The following is a 20,891-nucleotide window of genomic DNA, read 5'->3' as shown; positions in this document are numbered from 1 at the left end:
TAATAAATAGACAACTTATGGCCCAACAGCACATTGGAGACAGATTTTCTGTGATAGAAAAATGCTTTTTACTACACATAATGTTTCTCAAAGGAGGTAGGTCAAAACATAGGTATCAATCCTCTATAGCCATTTGCTGAATACCATATTTGGTTTGAGAATATTAAAATTTATAGTACATTACTTTTCAAAGGGTGAGTATTTTGCTATCGCTGTTTTAATTTCCATAGCAGCTAGATGTAAATTAGAAAAAAGAAGAAATTAAAACTACCGTCTCTGCATGCTTTGTTTTATTTTATTGTTTTAAGTGATAAAAAGACTGAGCAGAGAGGAACAGCAGAGTAGTAGAGGTAAAAGCATCTCCCACCTGTGTGGGAGTTGGCAGACTGGGGTCTGCCAACTGGGCAAATGGGCCACCTCCTAGTATAACCCTGTGCTCAGCCTCACTTCCCTGAGGTGTGAAATAGGGACAGTAACACCCTCAATGATGGTTGTGAGAAATCAATAACATAATGTGTGCAAAATACTTGAATCACAGAAGGAACTCAGTACCCAATAATTGATGTTATAGCTCAACAGAGGATTGTCAGAGATTTAATAATTTTAATGCCATTGATTTTTAGCTAAAGGAAATATTATTTTAAGTCTATACTAGTATTTATATAAGTCGAAGAGAAGAAATCTGATTTCATCAGTGGATATTATCAAGGAAGGCAGTGGCAACTCAAGATAACTCAGATAGTGTTAAGTTTTATATTTACTAGAATTTTGAATAATTACTGAAAAATGTTGATCTGTTTCAGTTGGTCCTGTTATAATATTCCTTTGGGGTTACAACTCCAAAGAAACTATTTTTGTTTGGATACTATTTATGTATTAAATAGTTAGGCAGATGACGGCTCAAATCTACTTGAGTCAGAAAACTCCATTTTAAAAAATGAGTAAAAGCAAATTTGAGTCATAGGGTAAATATAATACATATATGTATGAACTATAAATATCAATGTAAAAACCTCAGGTGTTTACTAAACATAAGCTTCTTTACTTCTGTATACCTGAATTGAATCTCTTTCATAAGATTGCTAAGAGGCAGAAATGAAATCTCTATACAATCTTAGTTGATTTGAACTTCTCAAAAGCCCCAGTCACCTAATGGATAAGGCATTGGCCTCCTGATTTGGATTTCGCTTGCCCACCTCCTAGTGCCTTTCTCATCAGGCTGGCATCTACATGGGAGTTGTGGGGTGAGGGGCATTACTCCACAGCCTCAGTCATCTCTCCAGCTGGCATCCTCTGGGATAGAAGTCCTCGTGGAGTCTCTGATCAAACATTTTGGGTGCAGGGCTACTCTGCTTCTGCAGTCTCTCAAAGCCACAGCTCTTTCACTCTCTGCTACACATGAAACATACACATTATGGTAGGTGGAGCATACTTACAGCCACCCCAGGACCTTCTGCCCAGGCTCCTTCATATACTATGCCTACCCCACTGTACCTGCCTGTACCATATTGGGTTGGCCTATTCTATAAGGCTTTCTGCTGCTCTAGGCTGCATCTCAGAAGAGAGACAGAGTCACCTCTTCTCTCTATCCTCTGCCTTCAGATTTCCTCAAACCTATTCTTGTTTTTCCCCCCCCACTCCAGGGCACTGGGACCTGGTTGGAAATCTAACGTCTAAGCTCTTTTGCTCATTTGCTCTTTCCTTCTCTCAACCCTACAGAATCATGATCTCTCTCTGGACTGGGAAAATTCCCTTTGGCATGTCATTTCTTTTCCTAAACCTACTTTTTTTTTTTTTTTTTTTTTTTTGAAACGGAGTTTTGCTCTTGTTACCCAGGCTGGAGTGTAATGGCACGATCTCGGCTCACCGCAACCTCCGCCTCCTGGGTTCAGGCAATTCTGCCTCAGCCTCCTGAGTAGCTGGGATTACAGGCACGTGCCACTATGCCCAGCTAATTTTTTTTATTTTTAGTAGAGACGGGGTTTCACCATGTTGACCAGAATGGTCTCGATCTTTTGACCTCGTGATCCACCCGCCTCGGCCTCCCAGAGTGCTGGGATTACAGGCGTGAGCCATCGCGCCCAGCCTTCCTAAACCTACTTTTATGGTAAACTTTATAATCTGAATCCTTAAGGTCACCAAGTGTTGACACAAAATCTAGGCTTTTCAAGCTGCTCTGTCTATGGAGTAGCCATCTTTTTATTCCTTTACTTTCTTAATAAACTTGCTTTCACTTTGGGAAAAAAAAAATCTAGGCTTTTAAAACTTGAAGAAAAAAGTTTTCTCTCAAACTATTGTTTCTGTCTTGAATTTCACATTTCCATTTTAAAACTCAAAATTGGCCGGGCGCGGTGGCTCAAGCCTGTAATCTCAGCACTTTGGGAGGCCAAGGCGGGTGGATCACGAGGTCAAGAGATCTAGACCATCCTGGTCAACATGGTGAAACCCCGTCTCTACTAAAAATACTAAAAATTAGCTGGGCATGGTGGTGTGTGCCTGTAATCCCAGCTACTCAGGAGGCTGAGGTAGGAGAATTGCCTGAACCCAGGAGGCGGAGGTTGCAGTGAGCTGAGATCGCGCCATTGCACTCCAGCCTGGGTAACAAGAGCGAAACTCCGCCTCAAAAAAAAAAAACAAAAACAAAAACAAAAAAAACCTCAAAATCACAAAATCATGGGCAACTCATGCTTTTCTGTGAATTTCTTTTTCTATTTTATTAGTTTATTTTACTGAGACAGGGTCTTACTCTCTTATCCAGGCTGGAGTTCAGTGGCTGGATCACGGCACACAGTAGCCTCAACCTCCTGGGCTCAAGTGATCCTCCTACCTCAGCCTCCCAAGTAGCTAGGACCATAGATGCATGCCACCATGCTCCACTAATTTGTTTGTCTGTTTGTAGAGACAGGATCTTGCTATGTTGCCCAGACTGCTCTTGAACTCCCTGGGCTCAAGTGATCCACCTCCCTCACCTTCCCAAAGTGCTGGATAACAGGTATGGGGCTGTGAATTTCCTCTGTAACATCCTCACCCTGAAGCAATGGATGCCAAATCTAATTTGAATAAATGAGTATGTGATATGGAAAGGAATTAGTGGGTACAAACAAAACAAAAACGCTTCTTTATATGTCAGAATATTATCTCACCACAAGTGGAAGTTGCCTTACACTTTAGCTTCTCCTTAGTTGCCTGACCTAAATTATTTTCTAGGTAATGACTTGAGAGACTGACTATACAAATGGACAGACCATGCATGACAAGAGAACTCTGATCCATAACCTCTGCAGCAGGTCAGAGAAGCCAAACCACCATCTCTGGCTTCAATCGGAATGGTTACGACTTAGTCAATGCCTACCAGCTTCTTAATTTCTTGCTGCCACCTCCACACCCTCTCCCTCTCTTCCCCTAATCCTTCCAACTCAGGACCAACCATCGAACTCCAAATATCTCCCAATATGCTCCCCAAACCAATCACATAAGATGCCCTGCTTCTAGTTGGCTGGCCTTTTAGTTAGCCTTCCTCAGCTTCTCCAGACCAACAACAGCCAATCAGAGCATACCTGAAGCCTTTCTTGTTTTACACTTGTGAAGCTTTCCCACTCCCATGCCTGCCTTTGAATCTCTGCCAAATGCAAGTGATCGTGGCTGTCTCCCTTACTCTAAATAAATAGCCTTGTTCTCATTTGGGTGGTCTCCATTTATTTCCACAGACTGAATACACATAAAGCTGTTATATTCTAGATACGCACACTGATAATTTAGTTGCATTTTTTTTAGCATAGATATTTGGAGTAAATACATATATTGGGTTTTGATTTCTGCTTCAATGGATAAGAATTAAAAATTACAACTTGAAGCCGGGCGCGGTGGCTCAAGCCTGTAATCCCAGCACTTTGGGAGGCCGAGGCGGGTGGATCACGAGGTCGAGAGATCGAGACCATCCTGGTCAACATGGTGAAACCCCGTCTCTACTAAAAGTGCAAAAAATTAGCTGGGCATGGTGGCACGTGCCTGTAATCCCAGCTACTCAGGAGGCTGAGGCAGGAGAATTGCCTGAGCCCAGGAGGCAGAGGTTGCGGTGAGCCGAGATCGCGCCATTGCACTCCAGCCTGGGTAACAAGGGCGAAACTCCGTCTCAAAAAAAAAAAAAAAATTACAACTTGAAATGATTTTTTCCCTTAAATTTATAGGTATTAGTATGCTTCCTTCCATAGGTACAATTGGAATGTTCTTGGAAGCGTATATCAAAATCTCATTTTTAAAAATTAAAACGATTACCTTTTGGTTAATTACTATTAAAAGAGACCCTATTAGATATTAATTTCAAAATGAAGAAATAATATTTATTATGCAATCAACTAGTTCTCATGTGTCAGGTTTCTTTAAATTGGTACACATCTGTATCAGTCTATACCTATAAACCTAAGTAAAAGTAAAATAATAATCCTCAGAAAAGTGAATAATACACACTTGCTTATAGATATTTGTGCTGTTTTATTTTTTGTTTACTTTAATAGACATCATGTGGCCACAACAAAACAGCCCACAATATAAATTACTGTTCTTATTTCACAAATAAAGAAATGAAGAGTAGGCCGGGCGCGGTGGCTCAAGCCTGTAATCCCAGCACTTTGGGAGGCTGAGGCGGGTGGATCTACTAAAATACTGAAAATTAGCTGGGCATGGTGGTGTGTGCCTGTAATCCCAGCTACTCAGGAGGCTGAGGCAGGAGAAATGCCTGAACCCAGGAGGCGGAGGTTGCGGTGAGCCGAGATCGCGCCATTGCACTCCAGCCTGGGCAACAAGAGCGAAACTCCGTCTCAAAAAAAAAACAAACAAACAAACAAAAAAAAACAAAAAACAAATCACAGACCAAGCACTGCTCATTGGTTTTGAATAAAATAGACTCCCAATATTTATATTAATGGGTCCTAATGACCGTGTTTTAATGAACTGAAGACGCCTTTGTGGTACAAACATGATGTGCTCATGCATACCCAGTTTTCCCCTCCTTTGTGAGACTTAGAAGGATTAAACTTACTAGCTTTCCTACCAGTTGGGCAGAGCCTTGTGACTAATTCTAGCCAATGGATTAGAGGAAAAAGTGACATGTCACTACAAGGCTGTAGCATTTAATTGCTGGTAGGAGATCCTCCAGGGGTCTATCTTCCCCTAGAGTGGTGACTGTGGAAGCACAAGTTGATACAGAAAGGCAGTACTAAGCCATCACATGGAGGATAGTTGCCGTGGAGATTCATGCAGATCTTCACCTGACTTTGTTTGAGCAACCTTTGTTTTAAGTCCCTGAGATTTTCTGATGAGTTGTTATTGCAGTACAACCCAATGGAGCCTAACACAGCACTCCTTGGAAAATGTACTAATATTTTATATACTATTGAGAAATAAAGATGCCATTTATAATTGCAAGAGTTCAGTGTAAGATGCATTACAATCTTATGTATGTTAAAATGGGGAAAATGTGGGCCTCAGATTAGATAAAATACAGACATTTGAAGAAATTCAGAAAGCCTAGAGTTGAACAGAAAGTTATGGATTCAAATCCCAATACTTAATAGCTTCTCTCTCTCTTTTTCCTTTCTCTTTTTTCTTTCTTTCTTTCTTTCTTTTTCCTCTCTCTCTCTCTCTCTCTCTCTCTCTCTCTTTCTTTTTTTGAGATGCAGTTTTGCAGTTTTGCTCTGTTACCCAGGCTGGAGTGCAGTGGCACAATCTAAGCTCACTGCAACCTCCACCTCCAGGGTTCAAGTGATTCTCCTGCCTTAGCCTCCTGAGTAGCTGGGAGTACAGGCATGTGCCCCCACACCCAGCTAATTTTTATATTTTTAGTAGAGATGGGGGTTTCACCATGTTGGCCAGCTGGTCTCAAACCCCTGACCTCAAGTGATCCACCTCCCTCAACCTCCCAAAGTGTTGAGATTACAGGTGTGAGCCACTGCCCCTGGCCAATAACTTTACTCTTAATAGCTTATATAAGCCTTAGTTTTCTCATCTGTGAAATGGGGGTATAATAGTAGAAACAGCCTCATAGAGTTTTGTGATTATTAAATGAAGATAATTACTATAATGTGTTCAGCATAGTAATTATTTCACATATTTTAGTCCCCATATTTGGTTAAATCACAGAGTTTTTCAAGATAATACAGAAAACCTTTTTAAGTTTGTTCTTACAATAATACAGAAAAACTTTTAAAGTTTGTTATGTCATACTAATCAGTCAGTTAGTGTTTATTAATTCCTCACCAGGCATGAGGACTGGACCTCTGAGTTAAGTGTCCTTGGAGACAACAAAGAAGCAAATATGGAGGTTGGAAGCCCAAGGCAGACCATCCTGGGGTCTTCCCATCCTCTCCCTAATGTGTTTTCTAGGTGAATCAGGGTAGAGTGAGCATGATGACTAGCCTTAAAGAGTTAAAGAAGTCACAAAATTGTACCTGAGGAAATAAGAAAGATCAGTCCTGTAACTATCTTAATGACTGGCAGGGGTAGTAGAGTGAAAATTGAGGATTAATTGCATGTCTGGAACCTTGGGTGATCTGTGTGGGTGGAAAGAGAGAGAGAGAGAGGGAGAGAGGGAGAGAGAGAGAGAGAGAGAGAGAGAGAGAGAGAGAGAGAGAGAGAGAGAGCAAGCACACAGGAGTGGTTAGGGAGCAAAAGGATATGTCATTGGAGCAGAAGGGGGCTCTTCTGAGATGAATATAATGTATTGTTCCTACCGGTGTAGTTATACTCTTATGGATTATGAAGTTATTCAGGGAACATTATTTAACTTACGGTATATCCAAATTCATAAAGCAGCATCTCTTGTTATAATTGTCTTCATCTACAGTAGATTTTAAGAAACCTAGGGTCATTAAAAGGTGTAACAATCATTACTTCTGGAGTTCATTCTAGACTAAAAGTTCTCCTCATACATACTTGATGAGCATTCTTTCTGTCACCAAAGATGTGCATTGTGGATTTCAAGACAATGTTCTCATCTCAGTTTTCTGAAGGACATATGCTTGTGAAGGAACAGGTGGCTGTTTAATATCGTTATTTTTATTAAATGCCTGAACCATCACAGAGTAAGTCATTTTCTTTAAAGGAACTATAGCTGCCTCTAAATATAACTCTGGAATACAGTTCACCTTTTCTGTTTATTTTATTCTTAACTTGTGAAACTGTATCTTAGGACTTGGGGTATATAAATGGCTATTTGATATCAGCTAGCTGCTCAACACTGAATCAATTGCAATGCTTCTGGCACCAAAGGAAACAGAGGGGACTTAAATATGTTTACAGAAGACAAAAAGCTTCTTTTTGCCTACAGTTTATAACATATGTTTCCATAGTTTTAGAATATTCAAAAGCCTCCCCCCAAATTTTTCTATTTCCCTCATTAAAGACTAACAGGATAGAACAGAGAAGACAACTCTCCAACCCACATATTATTTATCAGATGTTTTGGATGAAATTCGGATTTTAAAAACCAAAAGGCTCTCTCTTCCTCTCCCCATCCCAGCAACAGCATTAGGAAGGATACTCCCCACCGCGAAATACACCCACTCACACACTGGCGGATGTTGCACTATTATTCCAGGAGTGGGGGGGGGGGGGGAGTGTTGCTGCGACAGCCTTAGGCTCCTCTCCGCGTTATTGCTACCTGGATCTTCATAGGTGCGCTGTGGGCTGCTGCGGGCTTCGAAACCCAGCCAAAGGACTCGCAACTCATGACCTGGGTGTTACCTGAATAGGCTCCCGAGGCTACTGGGAAGATCACAAACAGAGGACGCCTGTGCCGCAAAGCTCTCCCTAAAACCTCATCAGTCCTCCTCTGTTAACTCTTGGGCGTTTCAGGAATTTTAACTTTTCCTCAGCGCAAGTGTTTCTCGCTCGGACCCCCTGCAGGCACAAAGCCTGACTCGCTCTGGCCTCCTGGCTTGCATCTAGGCAGCCAGGCAGAGCCGGGTGCAGCTTCCCCTCCCCTCCCCGGGACGGGGAATAGGAGAAATCAGGAGGAAGGAGGTTCTCAGCCCTCCTGGGTGTACTCCCAGGTATTTTTAAGTTGGCGTTTAAGAAAAAACAAAATGATGCTAAAATGCAAAATAGGCAACGTGGAGGTACTTAGCTCTCCTGCACACACGCCCAGATATCTCTAATTTGACGTTTAAGAAACAAAACAATGCTAAAATGCAAATTAGGCGATGTAATACCCAGAATGAGCCTCGTTTGACAGGCCAAACTGAGATTTCAATGGAAAGCTTACTCATATCCCCACACGGAATTCATTCTTTTAGGGACTTAAAAAAATTGTGTAATTTTAAGTTCTACCACTGTCATAACGAACACTCCACATTAACTCGCAGTGGAACAATGGACACCCCCATATCGCATTGTGTCAGGTAATTATGAAATGTCGCGGCGCGGGAAAGTGAAGCCGGGAACGTCAATGTGTCCTCTGCAGCGTGTGGGAGCGCTCAGAGCCGCGCGTCTCATGGAAACCTCATCCAACCGTCACACCAATGCCTCAACCCAGGGACAGGGGCAGACTCAATCAGACCTCGGCCCCAGGCGTGGCCGGAGAGGGCCAAAGAGGGAACGTGTGAGCGCTGAGGGAGCGAGCACCGCTCGGTGGAGGTCAGACGCTCACTGGGAAGTCGTGGGGAAAAAGTGCAACCGGGCGGGGAGGGGAGGATCCCACCCGGGCGTGGCGAGGGCGCCCGGGCTCGGGGAGAGCAGGACCCTACGCGGGCTAGTGCGCTCCCAGAAGCTCCCACTCAGCTCAACCTTTTGGGCAAAACCCCGGGCACCCGGATAAGGGGGCAGGCGGGGCCATGCGTAAAGCCGTTACTTTGTAGCAGGGCTTAAGTGAGAGAGAAAGAGAGAAGGAACAAGACGAAACAGAAATCAAGGGGCTGAAAGCCGAGATGTCCTACTTCTAAGTGGTTCTTTGAGAGGCAAAAGCTTCCTTGCCAGTGCGGTCCGAGGCAGCGCCGCGTGGGGGACCGGCCGGGCCGGGCCAGGGGACCTCTCCTAGGGGTCTGCAGTCTCCGCGCACTCTGCGGTGGCCCCCGGAGGGGGACACTCTATCCTGGCAGCTGAATAGGGTGAAGCGCGTCGGGGCTGCGGTTTCCTTCCCCCGAGACCCCGGCGCTGCACCCCCGAGGCGGCAGGCTCAGTCAGCCCTCCCCGGGGGCCGGCGGCCCTCTCGCCAGGCGACCTCAGGTCCCGCGCCCTCCCACCGCCCAATCTCCTCCCTTCACCCCCATTCATTTTTCCTCAGCGGCTCCTAGGACCGGCTCAAAAACCAACTCCACACGCGACCAGGCCCACTTCGCGGAGCTGAGGAGCAGGGCTGGGGTCGGAGCGGGCGACGGCGCCCCGGGCGCGTGGCAGGGAGGTGGTGGCCGCGGGGGGCGCCGCGTCCCGCCCGTGCCCGCCGCGGATGAACAGGCGGCCGCGAGCAGCCCCCGGAGCCGCGCAGCATCCGCGTATCCAGTGACGGTGGAAGCCACGCCCGCTCGGGAGCCGGGGGGCTGTCCTCGCCCCCCCACCTTTCCCCTCCCTCCGGCCCCCTCCCGGCCGCGCTCCCTCCCCTCCTCCCGCGCCGGCCCCCGGCCCGCCCCCGGCTCGGCTAGCGGGAGGCGCTGGGCGCCGGGGCTGGCGCGCTCTCCCGGGCTCACACACAGCCGCGCACGCACGCCCGGGGCCGCTCTGCGCGCCGGCCCTTGCTCCCCGCGCCCATGCGGACGGACAGAGCGACGGAAGATGGCTGACGACTCCACGGGGCCCCGAGGATGCGGCCCGGCGGCGGCGGCGGCGGCGGCGGGAGCGGCAGCGGCAGCGAAGGCGGCAGGGGCAGCGGCAGCAGCGGCGGCGTTGGCTGCGGCGGCGGCGGCGGCGGCAGCAGGAGCCGGAGCGGCGGCGGCGGCATCCCCGAGACTCCCCGAGCTACCCTTCCCCGTGACAGCCACTGACGTCCTCCGCCGCTAGAAGAGACCCCGCTACTCGGCTCCCGCCCGCCCTCCCCCTCGCGGCCCGGCCCGGCCCCGCCAGCACCGCTACCTCCGCCAGCCTCGCCACCATCAGCACCACCTCCACCGCCGCCGCCGCCGCCACCACCACCGCCGGCGGCGGCAGCAGCCATTTCATCTCCACAGAAACCAGACACAAAAACATGGCAGAAATGGAGAAAGAAGGGAGACCTCCGGAAAATAAACGGAGCAGGAAGCCGGCTCACCCAGTGAAAAGGGAGATCAATGAGGAGATGAAGGTATTTTTGGACCTTGGAGGCCGGGGAGACCGAGCTCTTTCTTGCGCCCGTTCCCCGTGGGCCGTGGTGTGGATCTGGGGGGTACCGGGGCGCGCTTGTCAGTTTCTGTAGGATGCCCAGAACGGCTCCGCTGCTCCTCCAGGTGTGAAGCAGAGGCCAACTCGCGGGCTGCATCCCCGAAATTTGCCAACCTCAGATTTGATGAGTGGGTACCACATACTATTTAACCTTACGAACCCTAGGTTGGCACGGGCGCGTTTCAGGGCGAGGGCACCGGGGGCCCGAGCAGCAGTGGACAGGGGAAGAGGCTTTCCCAGTGGACGGTGCAGTTTCTCTCCCCTTTTTGGGAATCATCCTCAGGGTTCCTCCAAAGTTAGGAGCCGCCTGGCCGGGGCACCCCGGGGAGAGCTCTATTCCACCCCTCTCCCCCAGCTCACCCTCCTGCTCCTCAATCCCGCTTCCCCTAACCAACCAGCTGCGACGGCGTGAACAGGCTGTCAGTGCCCGGCGATCTGCGGCCCGTGAGGCGCGGGTCTGGGCACGATCCTGACCGCTCGCCTCGCCCGCCCCCGCCCGCTCCTCTCCACTGGCAGCCTCCGTCACTTCCCAGTGAAGCAGACCCCCGCCAACCCCGCTGGAGGACAGCTGTCTGAGGGGCGGCCTTCGCAGGGCGCCTGCCCATTGTTCGCGAAGGCCGGCCCGGAGTCCTCTCGGCGAGGCCGGGCTCCCCGCCAGGCCAGCGGTGCCCCAGAGGTGGCGAGCGCAGCAGCCTGTCGCTCCAGCTGTTCGCGTTAGAGCGATTGCACAAGAGCACCGGTCAGCTCCGGACCCCCTCGTCACCCCCCACCCCCTTATTTTCCATAAAGTTGCGGCTTTTGCCTGGGCGAGGGTTTTATTCTGTGTTGATTTCACGAGTCTCTATTCATTTAAAACAATTATTTATTTTTTCTGAAAGCTATCAAAAAGTAGCAGGTTTGCATTTTGCGGTCTTCTTGGTGTTTCCCATCTTCTACATGAAATCCTTAGTACTACCAGGTGGCTTAATACTACTACTTGGCCAGTTTTGGTTCAGTTTGTATTTGAAAGACAAACTGAATGAATATAATAAGCAAGTAAATCAAATTTATTGCGCTTTGAGGCTTTCTTCATTAGAACAAGCATTTTCTATCATAGCCCACGCTTAGGAGGAGACACATGGCTTTACATCCTGTCTGGATGTGTACCTAGGTGCATATGCTTAGCTTTACTTTCCTCTCGGAAATGTCAATAGTAATCTAAATACCGAAATTAGGGATTTTATTACTGGATAAGGAACTGAGTACCTGGAAGCATGAGGTGATGCATGAGTCCATCGGAGAGTTGAGGAAGATTTGCCATGGAAATCAATGCCATTTCTTATGATGGAAACCACCATTGATTCCAGTGATAGATTTTTTTGTTTTGTTTTTTGACCAGTAGAAGTTGTTGTCTTTTGATGGGAACAGAATTCAAACAGTCCATTCTTCCTCACTTACCCTTCCCTCCTGTCCGGCATTTCCAGATTACTTTTGCATTTCATTTTAGGTTGGGGTTGGGGAAAGAGGAGAGAGGTGAAAGCCACTGGGAAATCGCAACGAGCTCTGGCCCTTTAAAACGCTGCCTAATGTGATCTATATGGATGGCAGCTTTTAAGTTTCATAGGTTCTAGAATTACAAATTAGCTAATTTTAATCAAAACATGTGAAATGTTATCCCGGCTGGATATAAAGGCTGACTGTGCTCGATGCTTGGGGCTCGCGTTGTTGATTTTGGCTGCAGGCGCACTCCGTGGTTTGGGAGATAGTTGTCCTTCTACAGTATAACAGATGTTTGTCTGAACTGGTGAGGAAGAAACAAAAACAACATTGTGTGAAGGGGAAAAATTACACAATTTTTAGCCGATGCTGCAGGACTAAGTATGGAATTAACCTTGGTGCGCAGAATTTCCTCTTTTTAAAATGTTATTTTTCTTCCAAATCACCACCTACTATTTGAAGTTTTAATCCTCATGCTTTCAATCCAGAGTAGCATTAAATAAGAAGTTTTACGCAGCAAATAACTCAATTGTCTGTAGGATCAGTATTTTCTTTCTGCTTTGGACCAAAGTAAAATACCCCTGACCAAAATTTTTAGTCATACTCATGTATACCATGCCAGAGTCCAGTGGAATTGTTTAATAGGCATTCTTCTAATATAATAACACCAAAAGTCCTCACTTAAAAAGCGGTTTCTCAAAATCAAAAGGTAGAAGGGTTATTTTGAACTCCTGAATATCTTTCTGTTTTTTATATTAATAATCACATCAACAAAACCTCTCCCCATACATCATGATACTATTACCCCTCTAGCTCCCTGAACCTAAGTGTAGAGTAACATAACAAGTTGGTTGCCCTGTATATAAATGTGCGCAGCAAAATGTCACCAAGAACACAATGTGGCCTTGTGCAGCTTCCTATCGGTGCCGCTGGAGCTGCCTGGCTGTGTTTGCCTTCATCTAAACGGCTTTCATCTGGACCAGTGTAAACTAAGCCCTGGTAAGTAATCACTGCCCAGCAGAAAGAAAGGAATGTATACAGCTAGCGTGGCCTAAGCTGTAAAAACGGAAACCCGAACCCCCACCTCGGATCACATATCAAGGCTTGAAGGTAGGGGAAATGAAAGGGGGAAAGAGGAGAGAGCAAATGGAAAAGTCAGCCTGGGAAGTGGAGGATCAGGAGGAGGCCCCCCTTAGGGAGATTTGGCTCAGGGATTAGGGAATTTTATCGCGGTGTACAGTGACCTACTCGGGTTTCAACACTGGTTGGATTGAGTTGCTTCTCTGTGAGCTGAAAGAAAAAGGACTGGTGTGTATGTGATTTTTTTTTTCCCCTCTTCGGGTAATAGAAAGGACATTGGTACAAGTGTCTATTTTAAGTACAGCAAATGCAGGGCACTGAGAATGAGCAACAAAATTGCCTCATCACAGAGACTTCCTTCAAGGTTTCCTAATTGAGATAGTCACATATTTATTTTAAAATGGCCGGAGAAGACAAACTGGCTGAGGTTTAGCTGACACCAGTAATGGCATTGGAGAGTGTCTTCGTGTGGCTGAGAGCTAATGCTGGTTGCTGTTTCACTAGATCAGATATTGAGTTACATTTTCGTTATCACTGGTTTAATGTACATGGCACTTGTAACAAATTTAAATTTGATACAATATGATTTTGTGTATGAAAAGTACATGACTTGGCATAGCTTGCTTATAGTGTACTCCCTGGAAATATCTTCAAGTAGAAATGTTTGTCTCACTATGACCTTTACAGTGTTTCTTTATCTTTCCTTTTCTTCTTCCCCGATTCTGGTTTTTCCTGATTAAAAAGACTGATTGTATTAATGTACTTACAATTAGTATGCCTTATTTAATTAGTGGCTAGTAGGCAGAATTTTAAAAAATCAGACATCGATGCAGTGTGTATATGTTTCTAAAGTGAATATTGTGATTGTGTCTAATGTAATATGTCTCAGGTATACCATTAGCTCACATGTATCATAATAAATGAATGTCAAGAGGGAATTCCTACATATGGGAAGGTTAATTGGTTTCAGGAGTTCATCTAGAACATAGTAGATGTAATATAAAAGCTAACTTCTACTAGTGGATGTGTAAGTGTAAATGTATGTGTAAGGTAAATATTATTGCACTTAAGGTTATGTGTTTTGTGCACATAGATCTTTTGTGATCAGTAGCTACCAAACAATAATACAACTCAAAATATCCAAACTATGAGTAGAGATTATGAGTCCAGTTTTTGTCTTTTAAAACTCTTGGACAAAATCAGCATGATTAGATCAAACAGTCTGTGCTGGAAACTTTCCTAAACAAACCATAATTAATGCATTTAAAATGTTTGACTGCTTTATCAATTGCTAAACTACAGGAGAATCTGTGTAAAATGTCAGAGACACTTCTTTGCTGCAGAAGTTTTCTGTCTATAAATATTCTCAGTAAGTAATTTGTACCTAAAATTACACTTCAGTCCTGATGCCTACAGTTTGAGTCAGGCACATCTGTTAGAGTTTAGTAGTAAACTTACCACAAGATTTCCTAGTTTGTTTTCTGATGGTTTCGATTTGGCATTAAAAATAACCTGTGTCAATTGCATAGACAATAAAACAAGTTGCAGAGCCGAGCTGGTGAGATAAATAGCTTGATTTTAAGAGAGAGAGAGAGAGAGAGAGAGAGAGAGAGAGGGAGAGAGAAATCAGAGCATGGATTGGAAAAGTCAGTGTGTTTAAGTTTGAAATTGGCTCATTATTAAAACAGGTATATTTTAAGTTTTGCTGTTGAAACTCAATCCTGGTGTCAGAAGCAGTAAGTCTCAGGAACTTAGAAAGTGGGCTTAGGACCCCAGATCCCACTGTGGTATTCACAAATTATGTTACATTCCCCCTCTCTGAGCAGCAGCCTCAGGTGTGCCATGTGGCAGGGATGGGTTCTAATGTTAGAACATAGGACATAGCCCTGGCATCTTAGGAGCAGGTATAAGATGTTCCTGAGCCCTCAGCCTTGCCTCACTTGTCCTGCCAAAGGCTCCAGGCTAACCATAAAAGACAGTCCTGCGAGAGCTTAGAGGGCTACGTACTATGCTCTGTTTAAACCAGGGGTTTTCTGGGAAGAGTGTCTTTCTCTATCCATGAACTGGTGTGATGTACAGTAGAGTGTCATTCTTTAAACTTACTTATACAACTCGTAGGTTCCAGAGACGAGGAAATGGAAAGGAACCACTCCACTTCCTCTCGAATCTGAAATAAACATTTGAACTAGAAGAAAATGAGTCTGACAGACTCATTCCCTTCTGCGTTTCCTGCCTCTATGCTTGCCAAGCACTGCTCTGAGGAGCCAAGCTCTACTCTCCTTGGGTGAAAGACAGACTTACAGAAACCAAGAGGTAACAGAATTTTTAAAGGAAAGTCAAAAACAGGGCCTCAGAAAAGGGCGAATGTTAACAAGCACAGTGGCTCTCTAAAAGGGACAGTTCTAGGAAATGATAGTCTCTTGTTAGAATAACCAAACTTTTTGTATCTTTATGTAAAATTCCCTTTTATTTACTGAGTATTTATACGTAACAAAATTATTAGAAGTAGTAGAAGGTATGTCATCAAAATCCCTAAAGCCTAAAACTTCCTCTTGTGGAATGGGAATTCAGCCACACTTGTACTCTCAAGCTAATAAGATTATTGTGTATGTTCCTAAAGGAGAGGGGATATTACAGGGTAGAAGAGGGGGAAAAAAAAGCATGAAATACTTTGTTTTTGATAGTGCCAATTGAAACATGTAAACAGACATTAAAGCATGTGATGAGTGAAATTTGCTGAATGTATATTTTAGGATCTGTAGACCGATGGGTGTTAATATCTCTTATGTAACCAAAGGCCTGTGGAACTCTGTACTGCATTAAGGCCAATGGCTTTGGCACAGAGAGGAAAACAATGTAACAAGTCTTGGTGATTTTTTAAGGCAGTTCTGCAGCTGTGAAAGGACACAGCTGCACACAGCTGTACACCTGCCATGCCTGCCACAGTGTTAGCAGTGAGGGCTGGTATTCACAATTTCACAGCATTTGTTTGACCCTTTTAGGACATTTGATGTCCTGGCAGCCGATTAAAATGTGGGGACATGATTATCTGCTCTGTATCACAATGAGACAATAAAACACCATACATTTTATATGCAGAACCACATGATTTTGATTTCATCTGCCAATTATATAGCCATCCAATATAGGATATATCAGTAAGAGAGTAAGACTTTCTTTTCCAACCTGTTCCAGGCCAGAGTTGGGTATTGGTGTTAACGATGTGTCCTCTGCATTAAAATCATTATGTTGTGGCCAAGAACAATTCTGCAAAATGAACCAAGTAGAGCATAGGAACCATCTTCAGAGAATTCCAAGCTGGAAAGCTGTAGTTCAGGTGAAAACAGCAGGGTTCAGTGTATAAAGTCTGCACTGAGGGTAGGGATCTGGTCACCCTTACTATTTCCTGCACGTTGATGACCCTCTAGTGCAGGCGTCCCCAAACTACAGCCCGGCCCGCGGGCCGCATGCGGCCCCCTGAGGCCATTTATCCGCCCCCCCGCTGCACTTCAGGAAGGGGCACCTCTTTCATTGGTGGTCAGTGAGAGGAGCACAGTATGTAGCGGCCCTCCAACGGTCTAAGGGACAGTGAACTGGCCCCCTGTGTAAAAAGTTTGGGGACGCCTGCTCTAGTGGATCATCTGTGGGGAGTGGCTCATTCTAACTATACCATTGGATCCAGTAGGATCATGAATGAAGTAGTACTTTATAATCTGCAAAGAGCTCTTCAGATAGTTCTTTTGTACTATTTAAATTTTACATCATGACCTTTTTCTTGGCAGAACCATAGCATAAAAACTGATCCACTGGGTCTGTGTTAAGAGAGACGGCTTAGACTCAGCCCTGGGCCAGGCCTGAGAGTAAAGCTAGAAACTGACTTCTAACCAGATTCAAATCCTGCTTCACTCTGGAACTTGAACAAGGCTTCTGCCTGTCTTCTGGAGATTCCCTTTCTTTATCTCTGTTAATGAGTCCAATGATGCTTAATAGATTCCTACCCCAGAAGTAAGTCAGAACATACGGAGATGGAAAGGGAAATAAAATGTTTTCCAAAAGTAACCATCATTCTACTATTTATAACCTTAATTAGTAGCGATACTAGCATTTTCCCCCCATGCTTTATAAATTGTTCAGAATTGGGAATTTCTTTTTCTTTTGAAAGCGTTTCTCATGTCTCCACTTTCTTGGATAATGTGTGTCAGGATGTTTTGAAGTGAAGTAATATAACTGATGAATCCTCTTTATTGTCATTGGGACTATGACTATAACTGATGTAGTTGTCTGTGAGTGAGACTATGTGTTAATTTTTAATTAAAACTGGTTTTTAATTTTCATGAAAATAATAGATAGACATAACAAAAATTACTAGTAGAGTAGGCAATAGAAATAAACAAAAAGCCTGTAATTACCCCACCCAGACACAATTACTATCAACATTTTGATATATGTCTTTTCATGCCCTTTCTATGTGTAATATATAGTTTTTATATATATAAAAAAAAACAAAAATGATCTCATACTGTACTAACCTTCCTTTTAAAACTTAATATACTGTTAATAGCTTTCCATGGCAATAAAATTTATCTACAGTATATATTTTAGTGGCAAAATAGTATTCCTTTATATGCCCAAACTATAATTTATTTAACTAGATCTATTGTTTGGCATTTAGTTTGTCTCTAAGAAAACAACACTGAGATAAACAGTCTTGAAACATGCATATTTCCATGGTTGTTTTCCTAGGATGGTTTCAACAGTCCCTAGAAATAAAATTGCTAAATCAAAGGGCATGTAAAGTTTTAAGGCTTTTAATGCATAGAGTAAAATTACTCTTTCAAACAGTTGTAGCCATTTAAATTCCCAATAGTAGGAGGGTGCCCACTAACACTACATACTATAATTTTTAAGCTTTTACATATTTATTTTTTAAATCAGATTTTCCTGAATTTTATTTGAGCATTTCTTTGTAATTATGCATTTAAATAAATATTTGTAACTGGATTAAGTGCTAAGCATTGTGTTAGGTGAGGCATAAAATGAAATTAAATGTTCCTGCCCTCAAGTAACTTACACTGTATTTGGAATAGATGACATATTTTACTAGAACTGGGACTTGGAATGAAAATGGGAATTATGTTTATGGGGAGGGGAAGGGCATGACTTGTCTCTCATTGGGTGAGTGATTGGATATTTGAATATTTCCTGCTTTTTTGGGTAGAATGTAAATTTGAAAACACATTGACATTAAGTTATGCAAGGCCTGGTATGAAAAAAGCAGTATCTATGTTTAAAAATCTACTTGGTGTTTTCAAAATAAATAAAATCACCAGTTCTTTTTGAAGAATTTAAAGTACTTGTGTTTCAGAGGTATTTTTAGAATTTGTAATTACTGCTATTTTCAGTGTTTTGAAGTCAACTCTTTATTATTTACCTGGTAAAAATGTTCAATCAAAAATTGCATAATGTCTTTCACAGCTCCTCAGAAAGAAAAAGAAAATCACGTAGGTTGAACTTCAACATTTGTACAGTACTTCCAGTTGAATAAGGAAGGTGTTTAATGAATATACTGGCAGTTAAGATCCAACAAAAATTATTTTGCTGGTATAGGAAGAACTCAGGACGAGTGAAGAAATAGTAAAATTTCCTTTCCACCTATCTTTCTGTGAACTTCTTTTGTTTTTGTTTGAATTGTCAGAAGAGATCATGCTTTCAGACTAAATGTTAGGATTGTCGTTTTTCCTTACGAACCCTGGAGGTGAGAGAGAATTGGAGAGGGAAGGAAAGAGGCAGGGAAATTAGGTATTAGAAGTACAAAATAATTAGAGTCAGATGTGATATCAAAACATTGTAAAATGAGGAGCTTCCATTTTAATTGTGAATCTTGAGCACCCTGTTAGGGAAAGTAGAGGTCAATGATCAAATCCTAAAGCAAACAAAGTCTCAACATCAGTAAATATGCCCTGTTTAGAAACTCTTTATATATGATATTGACATCCTCTTGTATGATTTCTTTGCAACTGTTTGATTGGTCCAGGAGGTAGCTTCTTTGGAATTGTAGACACATTGGGAAGTACAGAATTTATAATAGAAAGAGACCTGGCTTAAGAATTAGAAGATCTGTAGTTTACTTTTGGCTTTTCCAGGAGATCTCTCATGCCTGTCTTTTACCTTCTTGATGCTCTAACTTTCTGTTGTAAAAAGAGGATGTCACATAGGTTCACCAGAAGTTTATTGGGGAAATCAAATACATAACACTTAGGGTTATTGAAAGGATCAAGAGAATTAAAAGATATAGAAACACTGTAAAGTGATATAAGAGTATTAGACATTATTATAATTACAGTGACCCATTTTCCAAACCCAAATTGGACCACATGGTTTGAGAGATGATTTTTGTGTCACTCTCAAGGGCAAGAAGCAGCCTGTACAATGTAGTTCAGATGCCAAAATATTGACATCTCTGGCACATTTTGATAACTTATGGGAGTAATGATAAAATATTTGAAATAGTGACAGTAAAATTCATGATGTATGATCACTGTGATTGTGAAATTTCTTTGCAAAAGGTATTTTATTTCTTATATAAGTAGAAGTTCATTGATTTTACAGAATCCTAAAACTGGGAGGGACTCTTAAGAGACTCTACTTCATTTTTTGCCCTAGGTCTCCAGGAGAGATGCTGGGTAAAGATTTTGGGGGAGGCAAATTTTATAACCTGCCTTAGTACAGTAGCTTGTTTTATTACTAAACATCCTTATCTCAAAAATCTCTCTGTATTTTAATTACTATTACCTTTGTTTTTCATACATATATATGAAAATTAGGAAATGAATAAGCTATTTAATAGGAAATTCATTTTTAAGGGATAATAATACAAAACAAATTCTCTGCTAAAAAGACTTGAAAACCTTTATAGGCCATAAGCATTAAATTTATTTATCTTAGAACATATTATGTTTCTTCAGGCACAGTGGCTCACACCTGTCATCCCAGCACTTTGGGAGGCCAAGGCAGGTGGACCACTTGAGGTCAGGAGTTTAGAACAGCCTGGCCAACATTGTGAACCCATCTTTACAAAAAATAGAAAAATTAGCTAGGCATGGTGGTTCGTACTCCCAGCTACTTGGGAGGCCAAGGCAGGAGGATCATTTGAGTCCAGAAGGTGGAGGTTCAGTGAGCTGAGATCACACCACTGCACTTCAGCTTGGCCTACAGAATGAGACCCTGTCTAAAAGAAAAGAAAAGAAAAGAAAAAATATATATTATGTTTCTTGGATGATAACATTAAAAATTTATTTCATTTACTTTGGTGTAGCACCATAATGAACTCAAATGACATCTAGCATCAAACTTCACCTTGAAATTTAAAAATTTATTGATTCCTTGGAGTCCTTTGGCTTCTTCATACAATAGTGTATGTGACAGAAGTAAGAGTCATTTTTGTAGCTATACTACAAAAAACTTTGGTGTTCATTTTCTCTTTCATCTTGCTCCTCCTTTCATGAAAGCTTTGATATTTATAGCTTGAAGTTTTATAAACCTTTTGTTTTCTACTTTCGCAGCAATATATCAAAACATTAAGGTGTTTATTTTTATTTTCCATGACAAGAAAGGGAACATTTTAGAGTTTACTTACCTGACATTTATAGTAACTTGAAAATTGTGGAATAGATCAAGTTCATATTGATTGTTCCATGAAAGCTCTGACTTTTCAGCACAAACCATACACTAAACTGAGGCAGTTATGATACCCAATATCATAACTGAATTTGTTGTTAATATTCCAGCTGAGGTTTCAGTTTTTACCCGAATGTCTAAAACTTCTGGATCCCATCCCTGGAACTGGTTCTGAAAGGCTGAATGGATTTGCAGCTGGACTAAAACAAATCTATATCCTTGGCTAGGGGGTTGCCCCATGAATTATATATTTGTAGCCTTTGTGTGACTTCAGAGGTTAGACAGAAACAGAAAAAAGTGGCACTCATAGATGA

The 20,891-nt window shown here is 43.1% G+C and overlaps 1 protein-coding gene across 3 annotated transcripts in view; it reads left to right on the top strand.

The window, feature by feature from the left end:
• The first annotated feature begins 9,656 nt into the window (after nucleotides 1-9,656).
• Nucleotides 9,657-20,891, top strand: part of SOBP (sine oculis binding protein homolog) — a 169,638-nt gene continuing 158,403 nt past the window's right edge. The window contains exon 1 of one of the 3 annotated variants that reach the window (XM_074397648.1): nucleotides 9,657-10,267. In XM_074397648.1, the coding sequence (XP_074253749.1) occupies nucleotides 10,172-10,267 (96 nt within the window). In that variant the 5' untranslated portion in view covers nucleotides 9,657-10,171. The remainder of the gene's footprint in view (nucleotides 10,268-20,891) is intronic. The other 2 variants (XM_074397647.1, XM_039467711.2) reach the window with 2 other exon arrangements.

This window comes from Saimiri boliviensis, chromosome 4, assembly GCF_048565385.1.
Source record: "Saimiri boliviensis isolate mSaiBol1 chromosome 4, mSaiBol1.pri, whole genome shotgun sequence".
Classification (NCBI taxonomy): Eukaryota; Metazoa; Chordata; class Mammalia; order Primates; family Cebidae; genus Saimiri; species Saimiri boliviensis.
The sequence above is the reverse complement of the archived record's forward strand: the minus strand, read 5'-3'. Positions and strand labels throughout refer to the sequence as shown.